The 18,251-nt window shown below is 43.3% G+C and overlaps 1 protein-coding gene across 3 annotated transcripts; it reads left to right on the top strand.

The window, feature by feature from the left end:
* Window positions 1–1,584: 1,584 nt before the first annotated feature.
* Window positions 1,585–7,585, top strand: LOC130138187 (helicase SEN1-like). 3 transcript variants are annotated; one of them, XM_056311505.1, is made up of 8 exons: window positions 1,585–1,951; window positions 2,436–2,975; window positions 3,332–4,540; window positions 4,648–4,975; window positions 5,387–5,642; window positions 5,738–6,506; window positions 6,610–6,962; window positions 7,114–7,585. In XM_056311505.1, exons 1-8 carry the CDS (start codon window positions 1,793–1,795, stop codon window positions 7,496–7,498), a joined length of 3,999 nt encoding a protein of 1,332 aa, XP_056167480.1. In that variant the 5' UTR covers window positions 1,585–1,792; the 3' UTR covers window positions 7,499–7,585. The 3 variants fall into 3 exon arrangements, with proteins under 3 accessions (XP_056167480.1, XP_056167479.1, XP_056167481.1); XM_056311504.1 differs by having other exon boundaries at window positions 1,585–1,972; XM_056311506.1 differs by having other exon boundaries at window positions 1,785–2,052.
* The last annotated feature ends 10,666 nt before the right edge of the window (window positions 7,586–18,251 follow it).

Genomic DNA, 18,251 nt, shown 5'->3' with positions numbered 1-18,251 from the left:
TAACGCTTTGTTTAACGATCCGACGACCGGTCTATCTATCCATCTCCTGTCCCTCCCAAAATATTTTTTTCTTCCAATGGGAGAGCAGGAATATCCCCTTTTGGTGTTTTACGTCCCTAAAAGTCTATGGGAGAGACATTAGAGATATGGCCTTTTAAGGACCGGCTCAGGTAATCAAAATCGTACATATAATCAAAATTATATGTAACGTGAAAATTATATGTAACGGATTAGGATGGCCCTTACCAGCTATTATTATCCATTATTTAATTCCGTGACCTTACATGATTTGAACTAATTTGCAGAAAACGCCATTGCCTGTTCGAGTTCCGGTGATGGTGAGAGACCATTGTAATTGGAGATCGATTTTATATTTTATCTTTTTGAGAGCTTTGATTATAGGAGGAGCTGGTCAAGAATGTAGGATGACCAATTGGAATATTATACTTCTACTTAATATAGCAAGTTAGCAATAGGTTCCTGCCGAGAACCTTCCTTTTGGAAACTTGTTCCCTTCGTTTTTTCTGTTTTTTTGGGCCAACGTTTGAGAAGTTGGTATTGACTCTTCTAAATTTCCGCGAGGCACTGGAAAATCGAGAACTACTATTGAAAAAGTGATCACATTTGATTTTCACGCTCGTTTGATTTTCAATGGGTCCTCGTGCACTTTCTGGGACAGATGAAATGGATCCTCGGGCACTTCCAGACTCACTTGATCCTCAAAGCACCGACGACTTACGTGTGTATGAAATCTGATCGAGATCCTAATCTCCTTGTCGCGTATGAATTTTTGGCACATTCGCGAGATCTCGACCATTAGCAATCGACACGGGTCGAGATCTAATAAGAGAGAATAGAGGTTCCCCATCCACGTCATGCCAATATAATCAAAATCGTAGCGTGAAAGACAGCTGTACTATAATCAAAATTGTAACGTGAAAAACAGTAATCTCTTGTAATTTTTTTTATTGAAAATCTTACCAGCTAGGATGACTATATAACCCCACAAGTCTAGAGAAAAATCGAACTTCAAATCTCTCTATGTAACACCAATTAGACCCGGTTGCCAAAAATTATCTGGGCACTCTAAAAAAATTCGCTTTCATTCAATACACTCAAAAGTTTAATTTTACATACGATACCGAGTATTTATTTTGGAGTATTTAAAGACGGCCGCAAGGCCCAGATAACCATACACAACAGCACTCTTCAGCGGTTCGATGCACGAACACCCCCTCGATCGCCTAATTAAGGAGGCAATGATTTTGGGTCCCTCTCGAGGGATTTCAGTACTCATGTACCTCAAACACAACCCATTCTTTAATATCCAGACGCGTGTGTACGCACCTGTGGTCATTCAAATTAGAAGAAGCAACGCGGGTCTCTCGATCCAAGCTCCAAACATGTCGGACACCAGACATTCCAGACGAGGAAAGACAGTGTGTACGTTAACAGTGATGAAAGCTTAGCATGCAAGAAAGCTTTAACCCAAGCAAACCATTGTTCGTAGGTTTGAGGCGTGCATCTTACCTTTTTCGTTCTTCTTGGGTCGGAAAGGCATCCATCTTGCTTTGATTCGGAGTAAGTGGTGGACCATGGGAAAAGCCTCCATTTCATTGCGAAGCCACATGCATCGTGAGAAAAAAGCTTAGCATGTAAAGTTCTGGTGAAATGGGATCAAATACTGTACGGAAGTCGAGGAGACCAAGACTTTTCACGAGTCATCATCAGTTTCATTTCTCTCCCCCACTTTTCACACCGCCCGCGGTCGCTCGCCGATCCTCTCTTTTAAATGCTCGTCTCGGACGGGATTGATTCACAGGTGTTAAAAAGCTGCTCGTTTCTTCGTACTTGCTCTCTCAATCACTCGTTGCTTGAAATTCTCGGACACATTCGTCCTCTTCGACGGGAAAGTAAGAGGGTGTGGGACTGGCCATGGACTCTAGAAAAGGTGCGAAGGCTGGTTCGAAAGGCAAGCCCAGGGACCTGATTGATATTATCTTCTCTTGGTCTCTTCAAGAGATCTTCAATAACAATCTCTACGGGGACAAGGTTCTCTTTTCTTAGTCTCTTTCCTTTTTTTTTTTCCCTGTTTTTTGGGCTATGTTTGTTGTCCTGATCATGCTTCCGTAGTACTATCATCAGTATAAGTTTAATGCATATTAGCTCGAAAATGTTCTGAATGATGTTAGTTCCTTGCTCTTTTGCAATGTTTCGTTTGTGAGCCTTGCTATGTGAAGTTGGACTGTTGTATAGTGCGGAAGGACCTTGCTCTCTGTCTCTATGAGGCGAAGTTATTAGGTGTTGGGGGGAATATTTGCTCTTTTAATATGCTAGATGATGTCCTATCTGTGATATGACAGAGGACAGAGTCGCTCGATCTATCAAGTGAAGTTGGTTGGTCATGTTTGATTTTCGATACACCGGTTTTGTAGGTGGAGACCATCCCGGGGTCATTTCAATCAGTTGAGCAATACCTTGCTTCTTATACCTTTCCTTTGCTTGAGGAAACACGAGCCAGTCTCTGTTCAAGTATGCAGGATGTATCTAAGCTGCCTTTCACGAAAGTCACTGGGTTTGTTAAAGGCAAGAAGAATGCTTACCATGTGGAAGTGGATTCCTGGAAAAACAGGTCCACTGACCGTGGCAAGGAACCTTACAAAACTTTGCCTGGGGATGTTTTGATGTTAACTAATGCTAAACCGGATACCATTCCCAGCTTAGAAAGGTTTGCAGGAAGATGGGCATTTGCATCGGTCGCTGAAATTGCAGGAGATGCTGACGGAAATGCTCAAACATCAACAAAGTTCAGAGTCAATGCATTTTTGGACAATGAAGTGAATGATCATCGTACCTGGGAGTCAATGTATGCAGTTTTTTTGATAAATGCAGTCACGAACAATAGGATATGGAATGTGCTATACAGATTTGGGAACTCGAAAGTTGTAAGGGAAGTTCTCTGTACGGATTTGGCGGTAAGGACTTTGTTTTTCGTACTTATTATCTCCATACGGTCTACGGTAAACATAGTATTGCAGCAACAAAACTTCATTGATTATAAAAAAAAAACTGTCATTCTCATTCGAGTTAGCTTGTTATTTCTCCAAACATAGTATTGCCCTGAGTCTCGCATTCACATAAATTTCAATGCTGCAGTAGTATGACCAAGATTTAGAGATAGACCTTGTTTATCCATCTTAAGATCCTTTGTGCTCAATATTAGTGCAGGTTGTGCTAGGATAGAACATAATCAAAAAAATTTTCACAGTTTCTAAGTTTTACTTAGGTTATTTGGGAGTGAATTTTCAAAAGAGTATGTGTTTGTTTGCAGGCTGAGAAAGATTGCAATCTCTGCATTACTCAAAGTCATGACTCTGGGCATGAGAGTCTCGATAAGAACTTGTTTGGTAGTCTGAATGAATCCCAGGCAAAAGCTGTTCTATCTTGTCTTGATACAATCAAGTGTCAGCACAGGTTGGCCATGGAAATGATACAGGGTCCTCCAGGGACAGGGAAGACCAAAACTGTCGCGGCACTGCTCTTTACTCTCTTGAAAAGGAAACACAGAACCCTTGTTTGTGCTCCAACAAATGTTGCCATCAAGGAATTGGCATCTCGTGTTTTGCAGCTGGTGAAACAATCGGTTTCCACAAACTCTCACGGGGAACGCTTGCCCTATAACGTAGGAGACATGCTATGTTTTGGGAACAAGGATCGGATGAAAGTAAATTCAGATATGGAGGAAATATTCTTGGATCATCGCGTTGATTGTGTTGTGCAGTGCTTTTCTGCACTCACTGGTCGGCAGCATTGTCTACCTTCCATGATTGATACTCTCAATGACTGTGTCCGCCAATACCACATTTTTCTGGAGAATGAACGCCAGATTATATCAAAGCCTGATGGTAATGATGTTGCAAGCAAACGTAGGAGCGGCAAAAAGGAATCCAAACCTAAATTTAAATCATTTCTGGAATTTTTCAAGCACAGATTCAAGTCAAGCGCAGATTCTCTTCGAAGATGCCTCTCTATCATATGCACCCATATATCCAAAAGTTACCTTTTGGATCATAATTTCCGTTATATTAATTCCCTTCTCATCTTACTCGATTCTTTTGAAGTTTCACTATGTAGAGAGAAGTTGGATTCTAGAAAGTTGGAGGAAGCATTTTCAATGGACCCATCTTCATTAAAAACTCTCACAGATCCACTATATACAGCATTATTGATGAAGAGACGTGAATGCCTCTCTGTTTTGCGGACTCTTGACAAATCTCTTAGAAAGCTAAACCTTGCAAAATTTACGTGTAAGAGCAAGATAGCTGAGATCTGTTATCAAGCGGCTTCCTTGATTTTCTGCACTGCCTCCAGCTCATATAAGCTCTACTCCATGGGAATGAAGCCTGTCAGTTTATTGGTGATTGATGAGGCTGCGCAGTTGAAAGAATGCGAATCAATGATTCCACTACAACTTCGCGGTGTCAGGCATGCAATTTTAGTTGGAGATGAATGTCAGTTGCCTGCAATGGTTGAGAGCAAGGTATGTCATCGCTGAATATTGGACTAGCAACGTGCACAATCATACATAAACATGATGATTTTGTGCTTAATTGACCTTTACGTTTGTGCATGTTTTTATTTCTACAGCTTTCTAGCAAGGCTGGCTTTGGAAGGAGTCTATTTGAAAGGTTGGTTTCTCTGGGTCGTCCGAGGCACCTTCTCGATATCCAGTACAGAATGCATCCTGCGATAAGTCGATTTCCAACATCAACCTTTTACAAAAATCAAATTCGAAATGGGCCGAATGTTACCAGCGAAAGCTACGAAAAATGTTATTTGCCGTCGCCGATGTTTGGCCCCTACTCCTTCATAAATATTTCTAATGGAAGCGAAGAAGGTGGGGATGATGGACATAGCCTTAGAAACCATGTTGAGGTAGGAGTCGTCTCGATGATTTTGAGGAATCTATACGGAGGTAAGCCATGAAAGAATTTCACCAGATTATTTCATTTTCTGCCAAATAGTATGAATTAATGCAAATAACTACTTTGTCTTTGCACATGTTTGGTTATACATGTAGATGCACCTTTTGCTGTACTGTTGTAGAGCATTGGCGGGCAGTTGTTGACTGCGGAAGCCGCAGGAGAAAAATATTTCTGCTCAATCTTACAATGAAGTCCATTTAGTTTCTTGGGATGTTGGGAGAGATTTGCATAGCTTTACATGCTTTTTGACACTAGAGATGATGTGCGTTCTTGTCATTTAGGTTATTAACTTAGCCTTACAGGACACATAAGACAGTAATCGGAGGTGTACAGAACACTTTCACGCTAGTGTGGTCGTAACTTCTCCCTCATCTAATTATATCGTCTTGGTTTTTCTGCAGCATGCAAATCTTCAGGCGAAGATCTAAGTGTTGGCGTGATATCTCCATATAGTGCTCAGGTTGCTGCAATACAAAAGAATATTGGCAAAAGATATGAAAATATCAAAGGCTTTACAGCGAAAGTGAGGTCAGTGGATGGGTTCCAAGGGGGTGAAGAAGACATCATAATAGTATCCACCGTGAGGTCAAACCCTCGTGGTTTTATTGGGTTCGTTTCTGATACTAAGAGAACCAATGTCACTATCACCAGGGCAAGGTAGTCTCTTCTATTCCTTCTTAACCGGGGCAATTTGACTTTCGCCGTAAGATGTCAGATACCAACAATCCATGCTTTTTGCTGCCTCTATGTAGATACTCTCTTTGGATTTTGGGAAACGAGAGAACGCTGACGAGAAGTAAATCTGTATGGGGAGCATTGGTTCATGATGCTAAGAGCCGTGGATGTTTCTTCAGCATAGATGATGTTAAAGCCGCTTTGGATGGGAAGAATAATCAGCTTGATGATCCGGTCAACCAAAGTAGTGTACTATCTAGAAATACGCGGCGGAGGGCCAAGTGCTCTAGTGATGGTAAGAGCCGACAATGTTCCTCCAGTACTGATGAAGTTAAAGCCATTTTGGATGGGAAGAATAATCAGCTTGATGATCCGGTCGCTGGAAGTAGTGTACTATCTAGAAATGCACGGCGGAGGGCAAAGCGCTTTAGTGATGCTAAGAGCCGAGAATGTTCATCCAGTACCGTTGAAGTTAAAGCCATTTTGGATGGGAAGAATAATCAGCTTGATGATCCGGTCGATGGAAGTAGTCTACTATCTAGAAATGCGTGGGCGAGGGCCGAGTGCTTTAGTGATGCTAAGAGCCAACAATGTTGCTCCAGTACGGATGAAGTTAAAGCCATTTTGGATGGGAAGAATAATCAGCTTGATGATCCGGTCGATGGAAGTTGTCTACTATCTAGAAATGCGTGGGCGAGGGCCAGGTGCATTAGTGATGCTAAGAGCCAACAATGTTCCTCCAGTACTGACGGAGTTCAAGCCATTTTGGATGGGAAGAAAGAGAATATTCGGCTCGATGATCCGCTTGGTGGAAATAGTGACCTGTTTAGAAATGCTCGGTGGAGGGTAAAGCACTTTGCAGATGGTTTCCTTTTCTTTGAAAATGGACATTCGGCTTTTGCAGAATCAATGACATTACGTTTTCTTGTCAACTATTTTGTCTATGCAGGTTTTCTTCGGGGACAACTTTGTGAAGTCTTTCAGAAAGCTGACGTCACATAGGACCAAGATGTCAATCATGAACCTCATATCAAAACTTGCCAGTGGCTGGAGACCTAAGAAGAGCGATGTGGGTTTACTCCCTAAAAGCTCTTCTCCTATGGTGAAGCAATTCGAGGTTGAAGGTCTCTACGTGCTGTGCACTGTCGATATACTTAAGGAACTTAGATACATTCAAATCTTGAAGATTTGGGATGTATTGCCCTTAAGGGATGCGATGATTGTGGTGGAACATCTCGACAGTGAGTTCAAAGAATATGCGGACGATTTCATTAGTCGCTGCAACGAGAAATGTCTTGAGGGGTAAGTCTCATCTTTTTTTACTAACTTTTCATCGAAGGCTTATCAATAGTCCGTAAGATTCACTTCCCTGGATAAATGACCGCAAGAGCTGACTTGAATTGATGTTTTTCGAACTACTATCTTTTATGAGCACATATCTTCTGTTGTATAGGGATCAGGAAGTTCCAAAGACATGGGATTGTCCTCATGGCATTGCTTGTTTCCGTAGTCCGGATCATGTTCAAGCTGGAAGCAGTTTCGGCGCCATTACTTCAAATCTGGGAGGGAGAGAGAGCCTGCTTTCAATGAGATTCCACCCCTCATCATCAGGTGTAGTCAGTAACTTGTTGTCGGAGGACCACGATAACGAATTGAATCTCCCATCTGAAGTAACCGAACTAGATCAAGAGAAGAATTTCCTGCGCTTGTTATCGGAGGACCACGATAGCGAATTGAATCATGCATCTGAAGTAACCGAGCCAGATCAAGAGAAGAATTCCGTGAAATCTCTCTTCGGTGGGCTTCTGAGTTCCCTCTTCAGAGGGTTTCGTATTTGAGTCACACATGCTGTTCCTTCTTCACAGGGAGCTTTTGACAGAATCAGAGGGGGAGGAGTTGATTGATGCTTGTATCAGGAAGGAAAATGCCATTTCTTTGCAATGAACTTTTCGTTCGGCCGGAATTTCTGTGCCCATGTGTTACGCCCCGTACCCCACGAAGCGCGATCATCTCACCTAAGGTCGTGATGGTGCGACGTCCCCAGGTTACGTCACCGACTCAGCATGCAATGCACAGAGACCAATGCACATGCGGAAGCAACGTATATATATATTATATATACACCCGTACAATAAACAAGACAACCAAGGATAGCGCAGCACTTGAATTTAGCAGGAATAAAAACATTTTACATTACTGCAGAAATTTATACAATATCCATCATAAGAAAAGCAACTAGAAGACAAACTGAGCAATGGCCATTGAACAAAAAGGATGGCGGCCCGGGGATACTAAACTACGGCGGGGCTTGGTCAAAAAGGTATGACATGTATAGACATAGTCTTCTCGATGAACTGGGGAATCCCAAAACGGATTGGCGCCTCTGCCATCCTCACTGCCGGGGATTTGAAAAGCCGGTTTCCAACAACCGTAAGACGAATCTCATCAAGTAAATAATCCCTAAACCTAAACTATGCTAACATGCACCTCCTGACAGGTAAATTAAACACACCAAGTAGTGTACCATTAAATCACCATAAATTCCTAGGCCCGCGGCCCAAATCGTTTATATCACAGCCCTGCAAGTTAGGCATTTATCAACAATAATCACGTGCAAACTGTTGAATACGCACACAAATAACGTTCTCGGCACACGATTGCCATTTTCATGAATAACACGATTATTCCGACTCGAAGGCCAATAGATATCCCGACCCGAAGGCCACTTTCAGCAATAAATCGACTCGTAGGCCCGACCCGAAAGCCACAGTTTATTCTGACCCGAAGGCCCGACCCGAAGGCCACAATTTATACATATCCGGCACATATATCAATTCACTCCATTCTAGCCGTATCAAAGCATAACATGCGAGATCACGTATAACGGGATCCAAGTCGAACATGAATGTCATTATGTGCCCAAAATCACTCACAATTCAATCAATACAAAGTATTATCGGCACTCCCAATTAATCCCATTCTAGCCCAATTAATCCGGCACTTATTCCACGCATTTCTTCCAATTCAATTCAATGCGTCTAAGGCCCGCCATGACCAATCGAACTTAGCCATTCAATCCTCGAACATGGCGTCACCAATAGGATTCCAACAAGTCCTAACTAGCCCCCTAAAATGCCTAATTTCAAGCCCTCACTTAATGAACCATTTAATACACAACTTAGACAAAAATCACAATTTCGGTTCTGTGTGAACAGTACCAGGGCAGGACATGATTTGGCCACTAAACCACCTCTAAATCACTTCATTAAGCTCTAATTAAACCCCCTAATCAGCCTACACGCAAATACACATAATTAGACCATAATTAAGCTTAATTAACCCCTAATTTACCCCTAAAAGTGCAATTAAACTAATTCGGGGTTTAGGGAGTTATACTCGCCTAATCGACTCGAGTCGATGGAAACGGGCGGCCAATCACCGACACGCGGTGAGATAGGCGGGCGGCGTTCCGGGGAACAAGCCGGCGGCGTACGGACGGCGACGGCGGATGGCAGTGTCCGGCGGTGTCCCTCACGGCCGGGGCTGATCAGCGGTCTAAGGGGGGAGAGAAAGAGAGAACGAGGGTGTGAGGGTGGCTGGGACGGTGAGGCGAGGTGGCTCGGCTGCCGGTGCGGCTCCGGCGAGCGGCGGCGAGCTCTGGCGGACGGCCTTCACGGTGGCAACGAAGGAAACGGAGGAGGGGGGGAAACGGCTGAGGAGGAGGACGAACGAGGAGGAAATGGCCAGAAGAGAGAGAGAGAGAGAGTGGTCAAATGGGTCAAAGTTGGACTAGTAGGTGCCAAGTGTCACAATCCTAGGGGCTCGAACCATTTTACCCTTGATCCCATGGCTTAAATTAATCCTCATCCAATAATTGAGGGGTAAAATGGTAAATGGGCCAATAATTGAGCTGATCCAATATTTAAAATAATTTCCTTAATTTCTGAAATTTTCGGAATTAAATTTGGCCTAGGGGCAAAACGGTCATTTTTCCGGTCCCGGGTCGAAATTCCAATTTTTGGCTATACCAACCCCAAATGGATGTGGCCAATATAATATGGCGTCAAAATAGCCTCTTAAGCCCTCAAAAATCGACTGCCGAGTTTTGGGAATAAAATAATATTATTTTTCACTTCCGAGCCAAAATTTCAATTTTTGACCGAAACAACTCTAAATGTGCGTGGCCACCCCAAAATGATATCGACTTCGAAAAATAACCTCATACGGCCTCAAAATCCAAGTCGGTGACCAGAGGGGCAAAATCGTAATTTTTCACCCCCGGACCGAAATTTCAATTTTCAACCGTAGTAACTCCAAATATGTGTGGCCAGCATAATATGACGTCAGATTCTCAAAAATAGTCTCTTAAGCCGTCGAAAATCGATATCGAAATCTGGGCCCAATTTCATGATCAAAACTCGCTCGATTTCCAATTTTAGGGTCTCTTACTAACGGGCGGCTGTTTAGAGCATACACGCATTGACCTAGGGTTATCCGAGTCACGACAATCCCGATCATTGAGAGAATGAGAAATTATTACTAGTCCCAGAAGTTACGATCGTTCGGTTCAGTTCAAGACTGGTTGGCCACGTGCACTTTCGGTCTTGCAGAATCACCTGCAATCCAATTGTACATCGTTGGCCTTGGCCAAACCCAATCCATCGCTTTTCCTAAGATCGGCCCACGTCGGTCCAAAATATTCTCTCCTTATTTCTCGTGATCGGTATCCGATTCGCGATCGGGTCCCTGATCCATGTACCGTTTCCTATTTAGCCATATCCTATTGGTTAGTACCCTAAGAGTGATCAGCTCTGGGCGAGACTTACTATAATGAAATGCGAAATAATATCAATTTTATTGGTCCCGAAATTACATCGAAATTCAGGCTGTTACACCATGCCTGGTATCTTCGAGTAGGCATGGAACTTGTCAACTATGTATCTTCTGCTGGTTTTGTGTATAGTTGGTTGATTAATTCGCACAGAAGTTTGGATCAGGTGTCCACAGCTACGAAGTGACAATTCTTCTCCAGACATGACTAAGATTGCCTTCATACTTGGGATGTCGCTTTCTGTCTTTGCATGCTATACTTTGTGCAGGGTCGCGCACAAGAATGTAAATGACTTTCTTTGATAATTTTTGCGTTATAATGACATAAAACGAATGATTTTTGCTATGGGGACGAGGTGAGAGGTGACGTGGCGGATGTGAGCCTGGATCCTCATCATTACAAATTCCAGTTCAGCATTCATTAAAACGAATGGTAGATGTGAGAATTTCTTGTGATTTCTCTTTTCAGCTCGTTTTCTGTTCTCGGCTTCCTAGGGACTTTAAGGGCGTGAATGAAAATATTTCTCTTCTCCGGCCCTATTTCTGGCTAAAAATTGAAAAATTTATTTCTCTTTCCGAACGAGTTTCCGAGTAATAAGTAGTATTTGATAATGACACAATTTTTTTTCCCGGAATAGAAATTCATTTGATAACAACGCAAAATTTCTATTTTCGCCAACCGGTGAGCGGCTATGGTGGCAGGCGGTTGGCGAGTGACGACAGAAACAGGTGATGGCGAGGGGCGGCGAGTGGCGACAACGGTCGGCCAGCAAGCGGCTGTAGCGGTGGCAGGTGGCCGGCCGGCAAGCGACGGCAGCAATGAACGGCCTGCCGATGAGCAACGGTAGATGGGCTGGCTGCCAGCGGCAAGTGAGAGGCGGTGGGCGGCAAGGGTGAGCAATAAAAAAGAGTTGTTATTTCTGTTTCTATTTTAGAAATAGAAAAGTAAAAAATTTAACTTCTCATTTCTGTTTCAAATTTATTTCTAAGTCAAAATTTGTCTCAAAAATAAAAAAAATGAAATTATTTTACCAAACGGATTTCTGTTCCAAATCTATTCCTGAGAACAAAAAAATAGAAAAACAGAGAAATAGAATAGTTATCATTTGCACCCTAAAAAAACGGATTCTTGCATTTTTCTTGATTTTGATTTCAATCCCTTTGCACTTTTTTTTCTTTCTTATTTCTTCTTGTCTCTAGCGTGTGAATTCAAATATAAGATTACACATCTATCTTTGAAGTCTGTCATTTTGTTTGGCAACATTTATCCCAACCTTTAGCTCAAATAAACCCCACAGAGTTTACCTACAGGATGGCAACTACGGCTTCTAATATTCATTTAAAGGTTAATACCACGAAAAACTCCAAACTGATATATTTGTGACAAATTTACTCCAAATAACCCCAAAATGGTATATCTGTGACAAATTTACCTTATGTTAGTTTCCGTTAAATTTTACCAACAAATGACTTAATTGGATGATACATGGCAATGCATAACAATTTGGAGTTTTACCTCTTTATTTGTCACAAGTTTATTAATTTGTGATTTTTTGTGGTGTTAATCCAACATAATGAAAGGTAAATTTGTCACAAGTATACTAGTTTAGAGTTTTTGGTGATAAAAAAATTAGCTGGGGGTAAATTTGTCACAAGTGTACCGATTTGGGATTTGGTATTAACCCTTCCCTTAAATTGATCAATTTACTATTTATGGAACATATTCCAAATACGATTGCTCAACCAACCCTTTTATTTACAACATCAAAGTCCAACTCCAAATTAGTTTTCCACTATGAGGAGGGGCGAGGAGTTGATTGTAACAGCCCGAATTTCGATGTAGTTCCGGGATCAATAAAATTGACAATATTTCGCATTTCATTTTAGTAAGTCTCGCCCAGAGCTGATCACTCTCGGGATACTAACCAATAGGGTATGGCTAATTAGAAAGCGGTACGTGAACCAAGGATCCGATCGCGAAGCGGACACCGATCACGAGAAATGATGAGAAAATATTATAAACCAATGTGGATCGATCTTAGGAAAAGTAACGGATTTGGTTTGGCCAAGGCCAACGATGTACAATCGGATCGCAGGTGATTCTGCATGACCGAGAGTGCACGTGGCCAACCAATCCTGAACTTAAACCGGACGATCGTGACCTCTGGGATTGGTGATAATTTCTCATTCTCTCAATGATCAGGACCGTCATGACTCGGATAACCCTAGGTCGATACGCATAACCTCTAGACAGCTGCCCGTTAGTGAGAGACCCTGAAATTGGAAATCGAACGAGTTTTAGTCACGAAATTGGACCCGGACTTTGATATTGATTTTCGAAGGCTTAAGAGACTATTTTTGAGAATCTGACGTCATATCACGCTGGCCACACACGTTTGGAGTTAGTACGAGTAAAAATTGGAATTTCGGTCCGGGGGTGAAAAATTACGATTTTGCCCATCGGGACGCCAGCGTTGCTTTTCGAGACCAAATGAGGATATTTTTCGAGGCCGACGCCATTTTTGGGTGGCCACGCATACCAGGAGTCGTTATGGCCAAAAATTAGAATTTCGACAAAAATTGGAAAAATAATATTATTTTATTCCCAGAACTTGGCAGTCGATTTTCGAGGGTTTAAACGGCTATTTTCGCGATTCCGACGCCATATTATGTTGGCCACACACATCTGGGATTGATACGTGCGAAAATTGGAATTTCGCCCCGGGACCGGAAAAATGACCATTTTGCCCCTGGGCTATTTTCGGGTCCGAATTTTTGGGAAAGTATTTGGGACAGTTAAAGATAATTATCAGCTGCATTATTGGCCCCATTTACCCTTTTGCCCTCAATTTTTGGATACGATTGGATTAGAACCGTAGGATTAGGGGTATTTTGATCAAAACCGCCGGATCGGCGACACGTGTCGCCCCTAGGCCACTTTATTTGATCAGCTGACCTTCCCTCTCTCTCCTCCCAGCCCCATTCGGCCAGCAGCTCCCCCAGAACAGCCCTCCCTCTCCCATTTTTCTCTCATTTTCTCTCTTGGTTTGGCTTGCCGGAGCTCGCCGCCGGCCACCGGAGTACCGCTGCCGACCGCCATGCCCCGCCGTCGACCACCACAGCCCCCAGCCTCAACCTTGCCCCTATCTGACCCTTTCTCTCTCTATTTCTCTCTCTTTCTCCCTCTTTTTCTCTATTTCCTGTCCTGTCCAGCAAATAGGGCCGCCGGAGCTTCGCCGGAGCTTCGATCGCCGTTCCGTCGACACCCAGCCGTCCAGCCACGCTGTATGACGCCAACCGTACCTGTCCGTACAGTGTCCGTACGATCGAGGGGGGGGGGGGGGAACTGTAGCGCCGTACGGTCGACGTCGTACGGCCGTCGTGCCGGCCACCGTTTCCCCCTTGTCCGTATAGTGTCCGTACGTGGTACTGTTCACCGCCATCCGTACGCCGTCGCCGGGAATTTCGCCGCCGGTTTCACTATTCACCAGTGATCGGCCGCCGTTGTCACGCCCCGAACCCCGCGGGCATACGACACCCCTCTATAGTCGTTGAGATGCGACGTCCCATGACTCGTCGCCGACCCTTCATTTTATCTTTGAATTACGCATGCGGAAACGATCACAACAATCCCCGAACAACAACAATAAACAGGGATAGCTAGGAAGATAAAACACAACAGTCAATCCACACTATTTTGATTTTCACTTGATTAACCCCTGGGAATATTCTTACAAGCCCACTTCGGGCGTTTCCACAGAAAGCCAGCAAAAAGACAAAGGGTAGGGTTAATCTACTCCATCCAAAAGATTAGCTTCCAGGCCTAACCCTCAAGGACCAACCAAAAACTGCGGTATTCCAAATCGCATAGGAAGCAACGACATGCTAAGGTCCTGAAAAAGGTTTAACAACAACAAATGAGATAAAATCTCAATAAGTTAACGGCCTAAGCCCCGCTTAGGAGGGCAACTTGCACGGGGGTCCCTAACCAGGCAATACAACATCAACATCACATCATTAAACAACCACAGGCATCCTTACCTCGCCTTGGGACACTCGTTGATGAAATGCACATGTCATAAACTCGAAGCATCTAAATCAATTACTCATGCATCAATGCATCACAAGCGTGCGTGTTCCGATTATAAGATAGAATCCACTTGGGCACGTCCCATACCATGCCTAGCAGTTTCTACCACATAATCAGGCACTATGCATCACACGTATTCCAGTTATTATGCCCCCTCGGGGCCACTACACATTAAGCGATACGCAGCAAGATGGCAATCTTCCGGTAAAAATCGGGCTTCTCCCGCCCCTTCGGGCACGGCTACGTCAAACGATACACAGGATGACGGCATTCCAATACGGCAACATCAAACGATACACAGCAAGATGGTATTCCGTAAGGAGCATCGAGTCCGGCCTCGGGCCACGACAAGGCATCCGGGGTATCGGCACTCCAGATAATCCCCAGGCATCCGATAAATCGGGTATCGTCAAGCGATACACAGCAAGACGGCTCCAACGTGTGACCACACGAGCACACAAGCATTCCGGCCAATTATTATCTTCTCAATTAGCCCATGCGTTCGTGAATAGTGCTCACATTAATGCCATATAATAATATCACATGGCCACACATGCAACAGTCAATCAATTTCGCAAGCTTCGATAACGACACAAGTATTAGCCGCAAAACACCACTATCCATTTCTGGCATAACAATAAAAAATAATTTAATGCAAAAAACTCGTAAACTTTCTTAAAAACTTCCGATCAAAACAGTTTATCATAAATTCAATTTAATACGACAATTCACGGTATAAACGTCAACATTCAAGCTAGAAATCATAATTTGAAATTATAAATTTTTCGAAATAATAATAAATAAATTCGGAATTTAATTATTTAATAATATCCAAGAATAATTTAATTTTCCAAAATTCAAAATACTTTCTCGAATCAAAATCATTCAAACCATTTTCCAAATACGCCAACTTATACGGCGAAATCCAACATTGGCATCACAATTTGACGTTAGAAATTTTCCGAAAATAATAATATCTAATTTCGGAAATTAATTATTTAATAATAAAATATTAATAATTAATCAGAAAATAATAAAATAATAATTAATTCCGAAAAATAATAATTTAATAAAATAATCGATAACTTATCACCACACGACGATAGCTTATCACGCAATAATCATAGCTTATCGAATAAATAACGATAACCTATCACCTAATTCTAATTAACTAAACATAATCTTAATTAAACTTAATCTAAACTACCCTAAGCAAGTTTAACACCCTAAACACGGGATTAGGGGTTAACCTACCCGTTTAACGACGGCGTTAACACAAGAACGACGGCGATGACGCGAGCTCGCTCGTGGCGGCTCCGGTTTTGCGTTACGAGCGACGAACGGCGGCGATCCGGGCACGGCGAAGGAGCGGCTGCTGTGGTGGTTGGTCGGGGCTGCTTGGGGGCTGATCCGGGCGTGTAATGGTGTGTGGTGGTGTCGGCTAGGTGGCTGGACAGCAGCGGAGCAGCGGCTGCAACGGCGGGGACGGACAACGGGCGACCAAGCTAGAAACTTGGCTGGAAAACAGCTGGCGACGGGGGCTGTTTCCGGCGAGAAATGGACCAGTCCGTGGCTGGAAATGAAGAAGCCGAAGGAAGCGAGAACAATAAGCGGCGGCGGCGATGAGGGCGAAGCGGCGACGGCAAAGCGAAGCGAAGCAACGGCGAGAGGAGCGAAGCGCGGCGGTGAAGAAGCAAAACCAACGAAGAAGGAGAAGAAAATAATAAGAAGAAAGAGAGGGGAAATGATGGGGAGTTGGTGGGTTCGGTGGGGGAGTCAAACACGTAAAAAGGAGGGGGACCGGCGGAAAGAGAGAGAGAGTAGTCAAATCGCAATAATCGCGATCCAACGGCCACGATTCGAATCCAAAAATGATCTAACGGTTCCCGAAAAATCCTAATTAATAATTTAGGATTTGGTCAAAGGGTATTAATAAAAACACATCGCAAGAGAGGTCTATCAGTCCAAATCTGCATCCGGTCAAAAACTCACTTTCCACATATCCCGGGCAATATCGAGGCTGGCCACAATAATATCAATACCGTCCAATTAAATTCGTCCCGGAACTTCGAGCAATTCTACACCAAAGTTTGGGCTCTAAATAACGGCCAAATTCGATCGAGTGTGATTCTAGCGAAATCTCAATTTTAAAAATGATAACCGGGAGTGATCAGTTCCCGGGCGAGATTTTACTATAAGCACACTGACGAATTACACGTTTTATAAATCCCAAAAATTGGCCGAAATTCCGAATGTCACAGCCGTTCCCCGTCGTCGTGACCTTGGATTAGGTGAGTAAAATTCCTAAACCCGTATTAGGACTGATAGTGCATTTTTCTGGACTGGTTTAGGTATTATCGGTGTATAATTCAGACTGGATTAAGGACTGATTAGTGGAAATAAAATCCGAGGAATTTAGTGGGATTATTATGGACAATTATTGGGCCCGGATTGAGGAAATAGCGGCTGTCCATATTTTTGAGGAATGTACCGGATTATAATGGACAGCAAGAATTATTAGCTGAATGGCCGGGATTACCTAGAATGATTGGCTGTTGATTTATTGATGATCAATTGTGTTTAATTGCGAAATGCTATATTGCGTGCTTGTGTGGCTAAATCGTGCGGAGTGTGATTGACCAATTGATGACTTGAATTGTGTATTTGGAATTTGGCCGCACAGTATTAATAGGCCAAGTAAGCACGTGGCTTGTAAATTAGGCATTGTGGAATGACTTTTATTGAACTGTGTGCCTGTGCCTATATTATGTGGATGCTCATGTTGCATTTCATGGCACGCATTATGAATGCCGAGAATGAGGCTTGTGATGAAATTATGTGAGACTGCGTGCCTGTCATGAGCATGTGATCACCTAAAATATCCTGATGCGTGTTACGCGGGGTTCAGATAATAATGGGTTATGTGATCACCTAAGGGCCTTCGGGTCGTGACCTTCGGGTCGATACCGTCCTCATGCACTTTGAAGCAGGACGATACCCGGTACGTCCGAAAGACGACCATCCTCATGCACTTTGAAGCAGGCTTTGGTTCATAAGGAGATCAGTGTTGCGCCTCATGCACTTTGAAGCAGCCTAGAGACACTGGGCTAGATCGGTTGCTGCGCCTCATGCACTTTTGTGATATTCCGAATTTCGGACCATTTTTGGGATTTATGAAATGTGTAATTCGTCAGTGTGCTTATAGTAAAATCTCGCCCGGGAACTGATCACTCCCGGTTATTATTTTTAAAATTGAGATTTCGCTAGAATCGCACTCGATCGAATTTGACCGTTATTTAGAGCCCAAACTTTGGTGTCGAATTTCTCGGAGTTCCGGGACGAATTTAATTGGACGGTGTTAATATTATTGTGGTCAGCCTCGATATTACCCGGGACATGCGAAAAGTGAAATTTCGACCGGGTGCAGATTTGGACTAGTAGACCTCCCTCGTAGTATGTTTTTATTAATATCTTTTGGCCCTTTTTCTATATTATTAATAGGAATTTTCGTGGACCGTTGGATCGTTTTTGAATTTGATCAAGGACCGTCGGATCGCACTTGAGTGCGATGTTGACTTTTCCTCTCTCTCTCTCCCTTCCCTTTTCCACGCCGGTCCCTCCTTTGCGTCTGACACCCACCAGCCCCCACCAACTCTCTCTCTCTCTCCTCT

Source organism: Syzygium oleosum, unplaced genomic scaffold (genome assembly GCF_021117445.2).
Source record: "Syzygium oleosum isolate NSW1041296 unplaced genomic scaffold, Sole_v2.1 Sole_v2.05, whole genome shotgun sequence".
Classification (NCBI taxonomy): domain Eukaryota; kingdom Viridiplantae; phylum Streptophyta; class Magnoliopsida; order Myrtales; family Myrtaceae; genus Syzygium; species Syzygium oleosum.
Note: the sequence above shows the minus strand (reverse complement) of the source record. Positions and strands in the feature narration are given on the sequence as shown.